This window comes from Acanthochromis polyacanthus, chromosome 1 (assembly GCF_021347895.1).
Source record: "Acanthochromis polyacanthus isolate Apoly-LR-REF ecotype Palm Island chromosome 1, KAUST_Apoly_ChrSc, whole genome shotgun sequence".
Classification (NCBI taxonomy): domain Eukaryota; kingdom Metazoa; phylum Chordata; class Actinopteri; family Pomacentridae; genus Acanthochromis; species Acanthochromis polyacanthus.
Window position 1 is genome coordinate 59,468,966 of NC_067113.1, and position 17,442 is coordinate 59,486,407.

General features: G+C 40.5%; 2 protein-coding genes across 2 annotated transcripts in view; one reads left to right on the forward strand and one right to left on the reverse strand.

Moving 5' to 3' along the window:
- Positions 1–3,016, forward strand: part of LOC110959045 (SLIT-ROBO Rho GTPase-activating protein 1-like) — a 53,614-nt gene extending 50,598 nt beyond the window's left edge. Inside the window, 1 exon segment of the mRNA XM_051954440.1 lies at positions 913–3,016. Within this exon segment, the coding sequence (XP_051810400.1) occupies positions 913–1,365 (453 nt within the window). The 3' untranslated portion in view covers positions 1,366–3,016.
- A 6,032-nt stretch (positions 3,017–9,048) lies between these two features.
- On the reverse strand, positions 9,049–17,417 carry kics2 (KICSTOR subunit 2). Its single transcript, XM_022205776.2, has 3 exons — positions 16,916–17,417; positions 13,809–14,100; positions 9,049–10,091 (listed from the first exon to the last, which is right to left on the reverse strand). The coding sequence occupies exons 1-3, from the start codon at positions 17,145–17,147 to the stop codon at positions 9,272–9,274; spliced, it is 1,344 nt and encodes a 447-aa protein (XP_022061468.1). The 5' UTR covers positions 17,148–17,417; the 3' UTR covers positions 9,049–9,271.
- Positions 17,418–17,442: the final 25 nt, after the last annotated feature.

The window sequence follows — 17,442 nt, forward strand, 5'->3', positions numbered from 1 at the left end:
TGTAAAAAAAATATCTGAAGCCTGAAGCTGCTGTTCAGTAGCAGATTTGAGGCCAAACCAAACTACTTTAAGCTCTTTGGTTTAAAGTCTAGATTGAATCAGAGCGAAATCTGAAAAACTCCAGCAAAAATTTCCATTTTTACTGCTGCCTAATCAAAACTGTGAATAAGAGTCAAGAGTAAATAACAGAGTTATATCAATTTGTTGGTGAAAGTGTTTCTAATATAGTTTTGTTGCCTTTAAACTGTGTTGAACCTCAGGAGGCGGTGGAGACCAAAAATGGAGCTCGTACACTATAAAAGATTACACTTTTACTGCAAATTTTCTAACAATTTACTTTTATTTTACACAAATCACAGAAAATAATTATTAGTTCACAAAACAAACACCCAGAACCTGAGCTAAGGGTTTTAGACTTTATTTAAGAGACACAGACATGTTAACACAGAGAAAAATAAGTGTGAAACAGAAGAGACTCTTTAAAAGTGAAGATTTGGTTATAAAAACATCCGATTTATGGAAAGATGTTGGATGATGTCAACTAACAACAGGTTCTTTGACTGTAGTTATTGATTAAAAATGTTAGAGGAGCAAAGAAACATGCAGAACCTGTTTGTTGTTGAAAAGTGAAATGGTTCTTGGATACACTGAGTGAAGGGTTCTTGAAACAATGAGTGTTTATAAGACTTTAAAAGATGTGGATTTTGTCACCTCCATATGTGCCCACAAAAATCAACATTGAGTTCAGAAAACATCAGATTTATGTAAATATATTGGACGTTATTGACCACAACCAGGTTCTTACTGTAGAACTGTAAAAGGAGTGAGGAACCATCCAGAACCTGTTTGTTGTCCACATGTTTGAAGCCTGTCTTGATCTTCTAACTATGAACCCTCTTCCTGGTCCTGCAGGACATCGAGGAGTCGGTGACGGTGGCCCTCGGGGAGCTCCGTCAGTTGGAGCGTCAGGGCTGCCGGCCGGCGCCCGACGTGGTTCTGGACACCCTGGAGCAGGTGAAGAACGGACCCGTCACCGCCTGCTCCTCCGAGTCTCCCAGTCCACACAGCACCCCCAGCACCCCTGGGACCCCCGGTACACCCGGTACACCCGGTACCCCCGGGACGCCCGGCACCCCGAGCCCCCTCAGCCCCCTGAGCCCCATCAGCCCGCTGCCTGGACCTCCACCCGGACCTCCCCGACCTGCCAACCCGTCCCCCGACACTCTGGGCTCCTTCAAGCCAGTAGCGGCCGCCCGGATTGGGGCCCCGCTGCGTCCCCCCGCCCTGAGACCCAAACCCATGGTCCCGCCCAAGAGCAGCACCCCGCCTCTGCCCCCGCCGCTGGACAAATCCTGCACCATGTGAGCCAAACCGAATCAGGCCGACCCGGGCCAAAAATGGGCCAGAAGAGGAGATCAGGGTAGCGCTTAGTGTTTATAATCAACATGAGGGTAGAAACGGTGGAGACAGGAAGAGGCTTTTATGTAGTAATAAAATCTAATATATGATGATATGATATGCCATGATATTTCTGTGTCGTCGGTTGGTGTGTATCTCTTGGTGTGTAGGAGTTTCCTTTCTCCATGTATCGAAGCATTTATCAGAGGTTTAGCTCCAAGTGCTGTGAGGACGGCGGCGGCTCCGACCGACGTGGGGGTTGTAGTCCAGCCGCAGTGAAGTTGTAGTTCCAGTGACGTGACTGTCGGCCGCCGCCCCCTAAAGGCTTTCCTTAGACCCGATTGGCGGCTGTGTCTGCGACGACTCAATTGGTTGACGACGGAGGAGGAGGACATGATTCGTTCTGATTTATTTTTTATTTGGGTTCAGCTGCTAGAAGCTCACTCGCACCTCAAAAACCACGAAACTCCTCTGGAGGTTGGGTGAACTTATTTCCTATTTAATGAATGTTTCCAGTATTTACCGACTGTTCAGCCATCTTATTGAATGTCCGGCGAGCGGCGGCAGCGTCCACAGCGACGACGCCTCGCTTGGCTTTTTAAACAGCCTTCTTGTGTTCTTTGGAATCTGGGGGGGAAGACCCACGCCCGGACCGGAGCTTCTAACAGGGTGGTGGAGTCGCGGAGTGGACTTTTTCTGGGACGGGGTGGGATTTGAAGGTTTAATTGTGGTTTGTTTGGAGTGAGTGCGTCCTGCCTGCCTGCCTGCCCTCGTTCTGCTCCCTCGTAAAGTGCAGCAGCGCCAGAATAGTGATAGATAATTCATGCCTGCCTTGAGTGCCACAACACGAGTTGGGAAAACGAGTGCAAAGAAAAAAAAAAGAAGCATGCCACTTCCTGTGTGTGTGTGAGCGAGTGTGTGTGGAGATAAAAACCTGCTCGTTACACTGAAGTCACTAGTTAACCTTAAATTCACAATAAGCTAACAGGGTGGGGCTCCGAGTGAAAACGCCCAACAAAAGAAAACAAAAAAAAACAAAACAAAAAAACACTTGAACAGCACACTGAATGTGGACGAGTGTGACGTCGAACCGTGCTGATGTTTGCTTTGGGGTGTGTGTGTGAATGTGAAAGTGCCTTTTTTTTTAAATCCTTGTCTTTTTTGGGGGGGAAGTTGTGAATCCACTCACGCATGTCCTGAACGAAGAGCAGCAGCACTCCGAATGAAATAATCATAAAAGTGTTTAGTAGAGTTACTGAATTATGAATTCTAGCATTAACCCATTGTGACATTGCACTTTGATGTATAGGATCGTGTACTTGGCATGTAGCATCATAACATGTTGGTGCATTTTAACTCAAAGGGAGGCTTCTCTGAATGTGTTTGATAATTAAGGAGAAATGGTTTTTTGTCCGTTAGTGTTGCTGTATTTGAAAAACCGGAGCTTCCCAAAGTCGAGCTCGTATAGCCAAATGGATCGTATCAACGTGTTGTATTTATATTATAAATAAAGCTGAGATAAATTAGGCATTAACTGATGGAACCTTCTTTAAATGAGATGTCACTAAATGTTTCCTTCGAACACTCAATAAATAAACCTCCAGGTGTGTTCTGTAAACCCACTGACTTCGGGCTTTTTTTCTTCAACGCCGTCAGACACAACATTCAAACCACAACCAGTTGAGATCGCTGATTTTCTCGTTACACCTGCCAGGTAGAGGGAAGGATCAGGTAGGTTTGGAGTTTGTTGATAAAAATCTGACAGACTGAAGGCAAAACATCCAAGAAACAGCAGTTAATGTAACAAACTTCAAGGAATTCAGTCAAATCAAGTCATTTTTATAGTATAAATACATGAGTTCTGGTTAATTTAAATTAAAATCTCATTTTTAAAATATTCACACCATTTCAGAAATTAGAAACATGACTTTATATCACTAAGTATTTTGACTTAAAATTATGAGTCGAATGAACGAACAGTTTCTGTCTAGTTTATTCAACTTAATATTTTGAGTTTGTTCAACTTGTTTTCCTTAATTAATTTAACTTAATTAGTTTGACATTTTAACAGTTCATAAGCTGAGTTTGAACTAATTCATCAACCAATTAAGTACAGATAATCCATATTTTTAAGGCAGCAGTGGAAATTTTCAAATTCACTTAAAATGATTTAGTCAAATCAACTCATCTTTTGTAGTTCACTGAATGTAAATATATGAGTTGTGCTGATTTCTTAAGTTTATGAGAAACAAAACTGGAATATAATATACTATTGTAACAGGCTGTAAGTTCTCAAAGTTTCACTGAAAAGAACATCTATAAACTTAGAAAATGTGAAAGGAAAACAAGTCTGTTGAATCACTGTCTTATTGATTCAACTTAATTTAAGTTTACTGGACTTGTTTTCCTAAATTTAGTTAATTCAGTTTGACTAGTTTTACATTTTAACAGGTCATAATGTGACTTTGAACTAATTCATCAACCAATTAAGCACAGATAATCCATATTTTTAAGGCAGCAGTGGAACTTTTCGAATGAACTTAAAATAATTTAGTCAAATCAACTCATTTTTCTAGTTCAGTTATTGTAAACATATGAATTTTGCTGATTTATTGTTAAGTGAACTTAAAATGTCTATTTTTTTAAATATTCAAACCATTTTAGTACTTAGAAGCGTTACAGGTTCTTATCATTTGAGGCATTTTGACTTAAAATTATGAGTTGAATCAACTTGACGCAAACTCTTCATTCATTCAACTTAATATCTTAAGTTTGTTCAACTTGCTTTCCTAAATTTAACTCAACTACTTTTACATTTTAACAGTTCATAAGATGAATTTGAATTAACCAATTAAGTGCAGAAAATTCATATTTTTAAGGCAACAATGAAGCTTTTCGAGTTAAAAGTATTTAGTTGGTGAGACGTGTTTCTCCGGTGCTCCTGGAGTTTGTGACCATTTCCTAACTGAGCGTTTTTCATTCATAGATACTTGTTGATACCGTTAAATTATTTTTCTGCACTCGTTTTTAAATCACACCTTTTCGTTCCTGAGTCGACCATGACTTCTACTCACCCGAAGACAGAGTCATCACGAGGAGGCCGCAGCAAGGCCTCGACCTCGACTGATCCTGGGTCGCCACCACAGCTAGAGGCTAACCTTCCTGACTGGGACCAGCTCGAGCGAATGCTCGCCTCCATGAAAGGTGACATATGCGGAAGAATTGATTCACTAGCTGTTGACCTTCGCTCCGAGATTACTTCAGTAAAACAAGAGTTGGAGAATGCAGTTGAGCCAATGTTACAGTGCTTGAATGCCCATGACCAAACCATGTTGGAACTGGAGTGCGCATGCACTGACAATGCTGTCCAGCCTGGGCTCAACGGTGAATTCTCTGAAAGCCCAGGTGAAACTACTGAGTGATAAATGCAAGGATCTTGAGGGGAGGTCGAGGAGAAACAATATCCGCTTAATTGGTGTCCCGGAAAATGTGGAGGGCCCTAGACCGACCAACTTTATCGCACAACTTCTTAACGACAAGCTGAAGTTGGATGAGATGCCATTGCTTGACCGTGCTCACCGCTCCCTCCGCGCTAAACCTAAATCTGGAGAAGCGCCTCGTCCTTTCATCATCAGGATCCACTACTTCCATGTCCGGAATGATATTTTGCGTCGTGCAGGTGAGCTGTCCTGGGCCTCTCCACTACTCTACAAGGGGAAAAAGCTTTTCATCTTTCCGGATTACACCGCTTCCGTCTCCAAGAAACGCGCTGCCTTTGCAGAGGTGAAGCGACTGCTCCACTCCTGCCCAGGGATTAAGTTTGGACTTCTTTTCCCGGCCGTCCTGAAGATAACGCTGCCTGGTGGATCAACGCATACATTTGATGATCCGGGCTCAGCCATGGACTTATTAAGAAGTATTAAGAAGTCCGTTACCCCAGATGCTGTGGTTTAAGGTATAGCGCTACTTTAATATTATTTGACTCCTGTTTGGTTGTTACATTTTGTAACTTGATCTGCTTGAAAATATTTTGCTTGTTTTTGTTTATTTGTTTTTTATTCTCCTTTCTATTTTGGTATCAACAATGGTACAATTTAAGATGTATTCCTTTCAAAATAATGTTGCTCCTTGGTTTAAGCGAATAACCCAGTGTATTGTCACATATCTCTGACGGAGTTTTACTTTAGGTTTAGTAGAGAAGTTAGGTAGAAGATGGGATCAGCGCACGTCTCGTTTGGGGAGATGCTTATGCATAGGGTGACGGGGTGTGGGAGGGGTCGTTCCTCTGTTTCTGGTTCTTTGTTTTGTTCTGCTGTTATGTCATGTTTGTATCTTTAGGTCACCTTACTTTAGCTTTGCTAATGGCTATCGATTTGTGACGGCAAACCTCTGTTCACGCATGTATTTTAAGATCAGTATGTGTCACGGCTCAGAATAGCCAGCCTTGTCGGTTTGGGAGGAAGTTGAGATTCATAAGTTGGAATTGCAGGGGTCTTAACCATCCAATTAAGCATAGCAAAGTGCTCCACCATCTTCAACTTTTGGGAGGAGACGTTGTCTATCTTCAGGAGACTCATTTAAAAGTATTAGATCATGCTAAACTACGTAGTAGGTGGGTTGGTCAGATGTTTCACTCATCCTTCCAGGGCAAAGCTAGAGGTCTTGCAATCCTTATCGGAAGTCAATTGATTTTACTTGTTCTAATATAATCTCTGATGCTAATGGAAGATGTATAATTGTTACTGGCCAGTTATGTAATACTCCAGTTGCTCTTGTTAATATTTATGGCCCAAACTGGGACAATGAGGCCTTTTTCCAATTAATATTTGCTAAATTAACTGACATGCCCTCATACCTCCCCATACTTGGATTAACCCAACATTAACCCAACATTAGATCGTTCTCCACCAGAAATGTAACAATTTCAAAGTCAGCCAAAGTCATTCAATCCTTTATGGATGAATTTTCCATGTCAGATCCCTGGCTCCTTTTTAACCCTTCGGGGAGAACATACTCCTATTTTTCCAATGTGCATCACACTTTTACACGAATTGATTATTTTCTCTTGGATAAACATCTCTTATCGTCAGTAAATTCCTGCTCTTATGATGCTATTGTGACCTCAGATCATGCCCCGGTTATTTTGGAATTACATTTTGAAGGGTCCAATGCTATGAGTCCCCCCTGGCGTCGTAACACACGATTGCTATCCAATGAAAATTTTGTGAGCTTTATCTCGCATCAAATTGACTATTTTTTAGCATTAAACGCAACCCCGGATGTCTCCATGTCTGTGATTTGGGAGGCTCTGAAGGCCTATTTAAGGGGGAAATCATTTCATTTTCATGCTATGAGGCCAAGCTTAGACAGAAAAAAATGTCTGATGTTAAGCAACAGATACTTCAGCTTGACAAAGTTTATGCTATCTCCCCATCACCCGATATCTTTAAAGAACGTCTCTTATTGAAAGCAGAATATGATGTTCTCGCTTCTGCTCAGGTTGAGGACCTCCTGTTGAAATCCAGATCCACGTATTATGAGCATGGGGATAAGGCAAACTGTCTACTTGCTCACTCTGGAGAGAGTGTAGGGAGTTCTTGTTTTGGACGGCTGGTCTGCTCTAATCTCTATAATGCGCATTTCCCAATGACTCAAATAACTTATCCATTCCTCTTAGTATATAGAAATCAAAACCTACACTCTCTCCATCGTGAAATTCCACACCCGGAAGTCGGTAAAGCGACCTCAGATGGAATAAAAACCAATGATTGGCTGGGCGGGCAAAGCGTCTCTCTGACTGGCCAAAAAGCCTGTCAATCTCAGAGCATAGAATACAGATCGGATCACTTTATAGTTTTGCACCAAATATCTCAGCGGGACCGGAAGTACGATTTCTGATTTGCACCTGTAGAAAACAGAGAATGTGTGACTCGTAGGGAGGATTCGAGTGGTTGTAAGTAGCAATTTGTGTTTGTGTGTTAGAGGACACAGCTATTTTCGTGGTAAATTATTTCACATACTTATTGCACAAGTTCACATTCAGATTTGCACATATTCAAATTCACTTCGTACAATACAGGTGCATAAGTATGTTTTGCACTTAGTGTGCTGCAACAGTAGGTGCAAAATGTGAGCGTGTCAGTGTTGAAATATGTGACTTGTAGAGAAGGATTTGTGCACCTGTGAATATGATTTTGTGAATGTGTATTTTTGTGTCGTATTTGTGGGAAGAAAAAAAACGACACATACAAGAAATTATTTTACAAGTACACAACTCATAGAGTGTGGGAAATCAGATTTGCTGACACACATACAAATTTAATGTACACAACTACAAATTTGATGTTACAGGTGCTCAAACATTTTGCACCTGAAATACCTTCACAACATGTACCGGTTCCCGCCAATATCCAGCAACTTCGCACAGCCATTGAAGAGGAGTGGAACCCCCCCCCCCAATAAAACAGAACTGCACCTTTCAGAGTGGCCTTTTATTGTGGGCAGTCTAAGGCACACCTGTGCACTAATCATGGTGTCTAATCAGCATCTTGATATGGCACACCTGTGAGGTGGGATGGATTATCTCAGTAAAGGAGAAGTGCTCACTATCACAGATTTAGACAGATTTGTGAACAATATTTGAGAGAAATGGTGATATTGTGTATGTGGAAAAAGTTTTAGATCTTTGAGTTCATCTCATAAAAAATGGGAGCAAAAACAAAAGTGTTGCGTTTAGATTTTTGTTGAGTGTAATAATAAATAATTCTAAGTAAGACAAATGTTAGTACTAAATTAAAATGCTTTGAGTTTTCAGTGTTAAATGTAGAATTTCTTTACTTTTGAAAATGTAAAAAGAACCAAATGTGTCTGTAACCAATGTCTAGTTTATTAAGCTCTTGATTTCTTAAAATAGGTTAATTTAACTCAAATAGTTTTGTTTTCACAGCTAATTAGATGATATATTAATCAGCTAAAGTGCAGTTTAACTCATATTTTTAAACATATAAACATTTAAAAATATGACTTATGAAAATAAACGTGAATACACCACAGTTAAATACACCTTATCATGTACAGTTGTGGTCAAAAGTTTACATACACTTGTAAAGAATGTAATGTCATGGCTCTCTTGAGTTTCCAGTTATTTCTACAACTCTGATTTTTCTCTGATGGAGTGCTTGGAACAGATACTTCTTTGTCAGAGAAGTAACCAGCTGTAGTCACTCATAATCACAAGTTAATATCATTAACACATATATTGAAATATTTGGAAAATAAAAAAATTATCTTATTGCACCAAAAAATCTTTGTGTTCATTTTGCTTGCATTTTGCAAGTGTAACAGAACTTTTGCAAAGCCCGGTATATTTTTGACCCAGCAGATTTGGTCACTTTTCTGTTAACCCATAATAAAGTCATAAAAGAACAAAACTTCACGATTTTTTTTGTGACAAAGTGGTATCTGTTCCAATCACTCTGTCAGAGAAAAATCAGAGTTGTAGAAATAACTGGAAACTCAAGAGAGCCATGACATTATGTTCTTTACAACTGTATATTATGAGCCAAAAACTACATTTTCATGTTTATTTAGCAGTCAGTAAATCCACTGATCATTTATGGTATTTGTTGTTATAAAAAGAAGCCACAGGCAGCCATCTCTAAACTTTATTTAACTTTTTTGAAGCAGATATGAGCTAAAGACAAATTAAAAGTGAACCAGTTAAAACAGTGATTGGTGCAAAAGAATTAAAAGGACTAAATGTTACAGGAAGCGGCTAAAATAAGTTCAGAGCCGCTGGAATCTCTTTGGTCTGGAACTTTTTTTTGGCAAAATGAGATCTGAAGCGACTCAGAGGAAACGTTTTCAGTCCTCTTCAGCCCTTGGATCCCGGTTTGAGCGTGCTGAAGGGTTTGGAGTTCCTCAGGGAGCCGCAGATCTCCTGCAGGAAGGCGGCGATGTGCAGATCCTTCTCTGACTTCCTGCCGTCGAAGATGACCACCAGGGTGAAGTGTGGCTCCGGGCGGCTCAGGTAGTACGTGCTCTGGACCTTGTCGTCGTAGAAATGGACCACCTTGTCCAGAGTGTTGAGCTCGGCGGCCCGGTCCCCCATCATCATGATGACGTTGGGCCAGTGGGTCAGCGGGCGCTCTCCGGACGGCAGCGACACCACGGCGGGGAACTGCTCCACGCCTTTGGGAGCCTCGCGGTAGGAGTGCGGGTGGTGGTAGCCGTGGCCCTGGAAGCTCTCGGAGCCGCGGTTGTCGAACACCAGCGACACGTTGCTGGCGTCGTGTTTGCGGATGAAGGACGAGATCTTTCCGTGGTAGTCCGGTGCCGTCCGGGCCGTCAGCGCCCGCATGTCGGCCGGCGCCGTCTGCCGGCTCAGCGCCTCGTGGAAGTAGAAGCTGAACTTGGCGAGCAGCGCCGCCTGGAAGCGCTGCAGCCACAGGTAGAGGTGCGGCGGCTGCACGGCCTTCTGGGACTGACCTCCGAACAGATGTTTGCGGGTTTCCTTCTGCCGCTGGAACAGCTGGCCCCACGCCGTCAGCTTGGAGTTGGCGCCGTGGAGGCTGAGCAGCGCCGGCAGGAAGTGCCACTCGGACACCTGGGCCTGGCAGCGCAGCAGCTGGGTCACCACGTCCACCTCGGTCTGGAAACCCTCCTCCACCCGGCCCAGGATCGGGTGGTGGAACCTACGAGAAAGAAGTCAGGAGTTAAACCAGCCAAGAAACTCCATCTGTTGTTAACCTCGGAACCTTAAAGTCAACTTACAGGTTTGAAAAGTGATTTATCTTTTAAAAAATAATCACCAAAATGATACCACTTATCAGCCAGAAACTGTAAAAACACAAAGAATTCTCCAGTAAGGTGCAGCTCCATCAGAAAACTTAATTTAAAAAAAAGCGTTTGATCAAAGCACATTCTGTCAAAAACTATGAATTCTGTGGAACTAAAACTATTCGTGACTCAGCTAAAAGTGAGTTATCGTTTTTAAAAATCACCTAATTGGCGCCATTTATCAGCCATAAAACTGTAAAAACACAAAGAAAAATGGAAAACTAGACCAAATCTGAGCTTAAAATCTTGATATTCCAATAAAATCACTTTATTTAATACATCTAATTTAAGAACTTCTCAGCAAATTCTATCAGAAACTAAAACATTCTGGTCTTTCCAGCTCACAAATCACCATCTAACAGGAACTTCACAAACACTCAGATGGATTTTCACTCCACCAGCATTTAGCTTGCTTCATTTTGTGTCTCATTTTTGAAATCGTTTATCTTGTTTTCGTCTTTTTTCATCTGATTTTTGACATTTTGATCATGAAGTAAAACATATCATTCAGGTCCAGAGTCCTGTGACTGAATGTTTTGTCTCTTAGTTGACACTGATCTGGAAGCTGTGATGTGTAAATGATAAACTGAAGCATAATGTTGCTGAAATTGAATTTATTACCTCCCCCAAGGAGGTTATGTGACACCCAGCGTTTGTGTGTGTGTCTGTTAACAAGATAACTCAAAAACGCCTGGGCAGATTCAAATGAAATTTTGAGGGGATGTAGACTATGGTAAGAGGAAGAGCTGATTTAATTTTGGTGGCAATCCAGAAAGAATCCTGGATTCTGGATCACTTTGAATTTTTTAGTGTGTTTAAGTATGTGGTCCAAAATATGACAAAAGCATCATAGGTTAGTATGTTGTCCAACAAATTGGAGCAAGGTGTCCAGATAGCTCAACTGGTTAAGAAGGTGATTCATAAACAGAACTGTGTCAGAGACACAGGTTTGATTCCAGCTCATGATCCTTTACTGCATGGGTTTCCTGTTTTCCTCTCTATCCTTGGCAGAGGTCTGCACTCTGAGTGCTTTTCTAGTTTTTCAAGTTGTTTATAATGTTTTGTAAAAAGATAATTCCTTAAATGTGAACATCTTCAGAATGAACTTTTTTGCTCTAAAACAAAGGGAATCTTAGGAGTTGTGGTTATTTATTGCAGGTTATTAAGCTGTGATTTTTAGTGATCCTGAACTAAAATAAGTTTGACATCCTGCTTTAAACCATCAGAAACATGTTCTGTGGTGTTCTTCTCTATATAAAGTGCAGATGAAGGTAGTTTAAGGCAGAACAAACTGGAATCAAAAAAAGTTTCTCTTCTCTTATTGGTAACTGACCTAATTCTTTGCTCCCTAGAAGCAGCTGAGACTTTTTTATTTGATTTATTTAACACTCGTGTCCACACGTCGGTGCTGCTGAACGTCACCTTCAGCTCTCAGACCGACGGAGCGTTTCTTCACTTTGTTTTCCTGCTGCTGCTGCAGGACGGCGTTCCGCTGACGCGTCTCTGGGGAAAAGATGCTGCTTTTGTTCGCTTCAGCAGAAAGTTCCCCTGCTCCAACCTCAATGTGTCGCTCTGAGCTTCATCTGGCTAATTTCTGGAGCTTTTCTGAGCGTAATTCAGGTCAAAGCAGGTATCAGATGGATGTTGGTGAATTAATTAAAGTACATACACTGGAGTATTCAGAGCAAAATGTACTGAAAAGTATCAAAAGTAGAAGGACTTCTTGTGCAGAAAATGCTGTAAGTGACACCAATGTTTGTCCTGAAATCAGTTTGAACCTTGATTGAAACAAGAAAGAATGAAAACTGCAGGAAAATCACACTAAATCAATTCAGTCAATTCTTGAAACCTGAATTATGTGACAAAAATAGCCTTAAGTGAAAACTATTAACTTAAACTGGAAAAAAAGAAATTAAATCAGATCCAGTGTTTTGGCGCGAGCTATCGCACGATTTCGGAACGAGATTTGCGTTCTAGCGTCCTGAGATTTGGATACAGACCACAACAAAGAGCGATCGCCAGGTAATGTGGAGGTTTTCGTTCACTTCTCATCTCTAGTATGTTGTGGGACACTCGTTGAGACTATCTGAGCCGGTCGGTGTGGGGAAAAAAGCACGTTAGGGCGGACTTTGATGCAAGGGGCAAGTTGCCCCATACTTTTCGCTAGCTGAGCTGCTAGCTGAGCTGCTAGCTGAGCTGCTAAGCTGCCTGCCTGGCTAAATAGTGGAGCTATGTTGAAAATTCATTTCTCCATCACTCACATGTATGAAATGACATATGAAAACAGATCCCAGGTTGGAAAAACCCGAAGTTCCCCTTTAAGGACTAAAACTACTCATTAATCTAATTTTTGTGAACTGAATGAGCCGTTTTCTACAAACTGATCACGTTTTAACTGTAAAACCTTAAAACGGCAAATAAATGAGCGTAGAGAAGTGAAACCTTCATTTTCTGCCACTACATTTAGAATTATTTTAATTCTAAATCAGTTTAGAATGAGGGTCTGTACCTGTAATGGGAAAGAATGAAGCAGATTATGCAAAAATTTGTTTTAGTAAAGATTCAAAACTTACTCCAAAATATAGGAAAAAAAATCTGGTTTTAAAGACTAAAATTACTCAAAAATGACATTTTGTGCACCAAATAGGCATCATATTTAACAAATCAATCCCTTATTTCGAGTATAAAACCTTAAAATGCAAAATAACAAATTAATTCATGTGTTAAATGAGTGTAGAGACGTTAAAATGCAACATTTCACAGGAAAATGAAGTCGTCCTACTGCTAAGAACTGACATTATGAATTTACCTGCAAATTTTAAAGTAAAAACTTTACAGTTTCACATTCTCCAACTAATTATCTGACTAATTTAGATAATTAATTATAGAGAAAGTATTAATTATTCAGAAAACTGCTTCTCTGATTGCTGAGTCCTAAAAACCATAACTTGAAATAAAGAGTAAAGCAGAATATTGTAGAAGAATTATGCAGCAAAAATATCTATTTTAGTAACGAATTGAAACTTAAATTGGAAAAGGGTAGATAAGAAAACAGTTTTCAGGACAAAAATACTTAAAAAAATGTCATTTTATGTTTGAAACAGCATCATATTTTAAATGTAAAATCCTAAGAGGTGAAACAATAACTGGATTCAAGTGTTAAATGATTGTATTGAAGTATAAAGTACACAGTATCGCAGTAAAATAGTACTGCTTCTAAGACTGATTAAACAGTTCAGTCCCTGATTAACACCAGAGTTGAAGGACTAAAATACTCAAAAATCACATCACATTTTGGATGTCAAACCTTAATATCCGCTTAAATCACGTTAAATGAGTATACTGAGGTATAAAGTACACAGTATCTCAGTAAAATGAAGTAGTACTGCTACTAAGACTGACTAAAGTCTTCAGTCTGCTTAAAACTAGATTTTAAGGACTAAAATATTTAAAAATCCCATCGTATTTTGGATGTAAAACCCTAATATCTGCTTAAATCACATGTTAAATGAGTACACTGAGGTATAAAGTACACAGTATTCCAGCTACACAGTATCTGCACTTGAACTTACTTGGAGCTGTACTTGTGCAGGACGGCCTCCAGCGTGGTGACCAGCTCCTCAGAGTTGATGCTCTTCTGGCCGCCCAGCGAGTGCATCTTGTCGTACAGGTCGGCCATCTCCATGCGGGCCTGGGTGAAGTGGCAGAGCTGCTCCGACAGGTGAGACAGGAGGTCCTCCAGGTAGGAGGAGGCGGAGCCTGGCTGGCTGTGGCGGCCCATCGTCACCACCTTCCTCAGCTCGTTGTACAGCGAGGTGTAGGTGGTCCTGATGGAGTCCTTCCTGCTGAAGAACGACTGACCGCCTGCAGGAGGACAGCAGGTAGTTAGGAGCTGCAGCGCCATCTGCTGGTGGAACTATGAAGCATTCTATCTGCTCACGTCTTCAAACTCAGCTAATTAGAACTTTAGAGAGTTAGAATATCATCTCCTACATGACAACACAACTGTTTTTACAATAACATAATGAAATATTAATTTTCAATTAAAAAACAAAAAATAGAAAAACATCCACACTACAATCTTTTGATATCAATATTTATAAAAACAAGAATAAAACTCTGTTGAATATGCAGAAACACCGGATTATAATCTAATTATTGTTTATTCTATAAGCAGCAGGGCCCAAACTAACTGCTGCTTTCTTGATTAAATAATTAAATGGTTGCTCTGTAATGAATTAAAAATAAGTGGAAAATGCAGTTTAGGAGTTTTATTTGTAAAGTCACCATTATTATTAAACATTAAAAACAACAGAGGATGATTTAAAGTGTTTTCCAGTCGGGAAATATGAAAAACTATTTTTAAAAATTTCATGTTAACACCCTACACTGTCATTTATTAGATATGAGCTTGACTGAAATAAATTTTAGCATCTTATTTTTGTTTAAGTTGTCATCTAAAACCCCAACATATTCAACTTACTGTCATGTAAGAGAAGAAAAAGCACCAAACTGTCAAATTTGCAAACATAAAACCATCACATATTTTTTATTTGTTTGTTTCCCTGTGATATTGGTAACATACAGTTATGGAAAAAATTACAGACCACTTATGTTTTCTGCTATTTTTTATTCATTTTAATGCCAGGTAAAACTAAAGGTTCATTTGTTTGGACAAATATATTGATAACAACAAAAAATAGCTCAGAAGAGTTTAATTTCAGAGCTGATATCGAGGACTTCTCCATGGTTTTGTGGATAATAACCAAAATCAGTTGTTCTATCAATAGCTACAACATTGTTCTGCCAAAAACAGCTTTTAGGATTCCATGTTTTCTTTTCTCTGTTTCAGTCACATGATACAGACAGGAGTTAGTACTTAATTGTATAACCATTGTTTTTGATGACTGCAGCCATGCGTTCTCCACCAGCTTCTGACATTGTCTTGCTGTCACAGCAGCCCATTCCTGTTGTATGAATTCTAACTAATCTGCATTGTTTGGGGCTTATGGTTCTCCATTTTGCATTTGATGACTTTCCACAGATTTTCAATTGGATTTAGATCTGGTGATTGAGCAGCCAAGGCATGGTTTTAATTTTCTGGTTCTCCATTCAATCATCCAGTCATTGGAGACAGGAAAGAGTTTTCCAGCTGATGGAAGAAGACTGTTTTCGAGAGTAGCCTGTACATGACCTGGTTCATTTGCCCTGTTCCACCCAGACTGAAACAACCCCAGATGGTCAGTGATCCACCCCCATGTTTTACTGTAGGGACAGACAGTCTGGTTTGTAGCTTCTCCAGGCTTCCTCCTAACCAGTAAGGTGGCTGGAGTGGACATCAACTGAAAACTGGATTCATCACTAAAGAGAACCTTAGTCCAATCATCAACAGTCCAATCCTTGTGATCCCCAGCAAAGAGTAACCGGGCGTTCCTCTGCCTTTCCTTGATGAAGGGCTTCTTCTGTGTCTTATGTGACTTCAGACCAGCTTCTAGAAGTTGGTTTCCAATGGTCCTTGCCAAACAACTCACATTTCTCCACAGTGTTCACTCATTTTTAAGATCTCTGGCGGTCTGACGACGATTCCTGACACAGGAACGGATGAGTGACGGTCATCTGGTGGGTAGAAAGACGTTTCCTGCTGCAACCAGATAGCAGTTTGGTATTACAATGTTGGGCTTGTTTTTTCTTGATGTAATGAACGGCTGTCTTGGAGATCTTCAGTTTTTTCGCTACCTCTCTGTCATTCATGCCAATTTCTGGTGGTGTCAAGATGTCTGCCTTTGTGGCTTCACATAATTCTTTAGTTTTAGGAATTATGTGAGAGCTGACAACTTGAGTTTTGCTACAACTTGAATGTCAGCAGGAAACCACTCTAGGCCTTTGCATGTGCAGTGCTGCTGATGACATGAAATGTCATCTTATATACCCTGAGAATAAAATGAAGCTTGAGCATGTCAAACAGGACATAAAGTGTTATGGAATCAGCTGCATTTTTTGTCACGTTCATTGTATTCTTTCAGAAATATACCTTTAGTGCTACCAGGCATTAAAATGAACAAGAAATTGAAGAAAACGAGTGTGGTCTAATCATTTTTTCCATGACTGTATGCGACCCCTTGAAAAAACACTGAACATGTTGATTTGAGATTTTTTCCATTTCTGTAAAATAAGTAACCACAGAATCCAAGTTTTACTCTTTCTGTTTTTTTGTTTTGTTTTTTTTACACTTTGTCATTTTACATGTCATACTCAATAACAGAAATTTTTTGGAGGAGAGAGTTTTCTCTCCATGTTTTTTGTGTTTCCATTAGTTATTTTTTATTTAAGTTTTTTGTTATGTTACTTTGTTTTATTTGACTTTTTTCTCCTCAGCAGCTCCCGCATCTCTTCTCTTGGACTGTTTCAGTTCAAATTTGAACCAAACTTCTATGAAATACCACTTATAAAAGCAAATCTATCCAATGATTTTATCCTTAAATAATACAAATAAAACTAATTCCAAGGCTCACATTAAGAGAACCACCTGTTTAGTCAACCTGCACCCACTGTGATGCTAATGCCACTTTGCATTCACTTTAGCTTGAAATAACTTGCAAATGGTCCAATTATAGGGCTAAAATCTGCATATTAATGATGCTACCAGGTGTGTCTCCCTCCACCTGTGAGCTCATCTTACCTATCTTCTGTCCCAGGAATGTCATCTGGTGATACACCTTCTCCGCGGCAGCCAGGTGAGCCAGCGCGGCCAGTAGCGCTCCCCAGATGGCCCCGGCGCTCTTGCTGCTGTCCTTCTCCTTCTCCACGTAGTCCTTGGCCCGGTCGAAGGAAAACATGCCCAGCTGCGTGAAGAAGCTCTCCAGGATGGCCCTCTCCCGGGGGACCGGCCGCAGCTCCTCCGCCTCCATCATGTTCAACCTCCCACCTAACGGTTAGCTGCTCGTCGTGTTAGCTCCGAGACGCCCGGCTGTGAAGAGATCATCTTCCGGCAAAAACACACAAAACATGTCGACTTTAAAACAGTTTGGCATTATTCCAAGGCGTAATTATTTACATGGATGCCGGAAAATGTAGCACATATGAACCTTAAATGAAAAAAAGTAAAATATTTGCCTGTGTACAGCTAACTGACCGCCGCCATATTGGCTACGCCTGATGTAAACAGTACGGACAGTCTGGAGGACCAAAATAGAGCCAAAATTAGCA

Excerpts from the sequence above, each read along its gene's own strand:
- kics2 (XM_022205776.2), bottom strand. The coding sequence starts at position 17,147 with ATGATGGAGGCGGAGGAGCTGCGGCCGGTCCCCCGGGAGAGGGCCATC. Across the intron at positions 14,101-16,915 it reads ATTCCTGGGACAGAAGATAG|GCGGTCAGTCGTTCTTCAGC; the intron begins GTAAGATGAGCT and ends GTCCTCCTGCAG. Across the intron at positions 10,092-13,808 it reads CTGCACAAGTACAGCTCCAA|GTTCCACCACCCGATCCTGG; the intron begins GTAAGTTCAAGT and ends TCTTTCTCGTAG.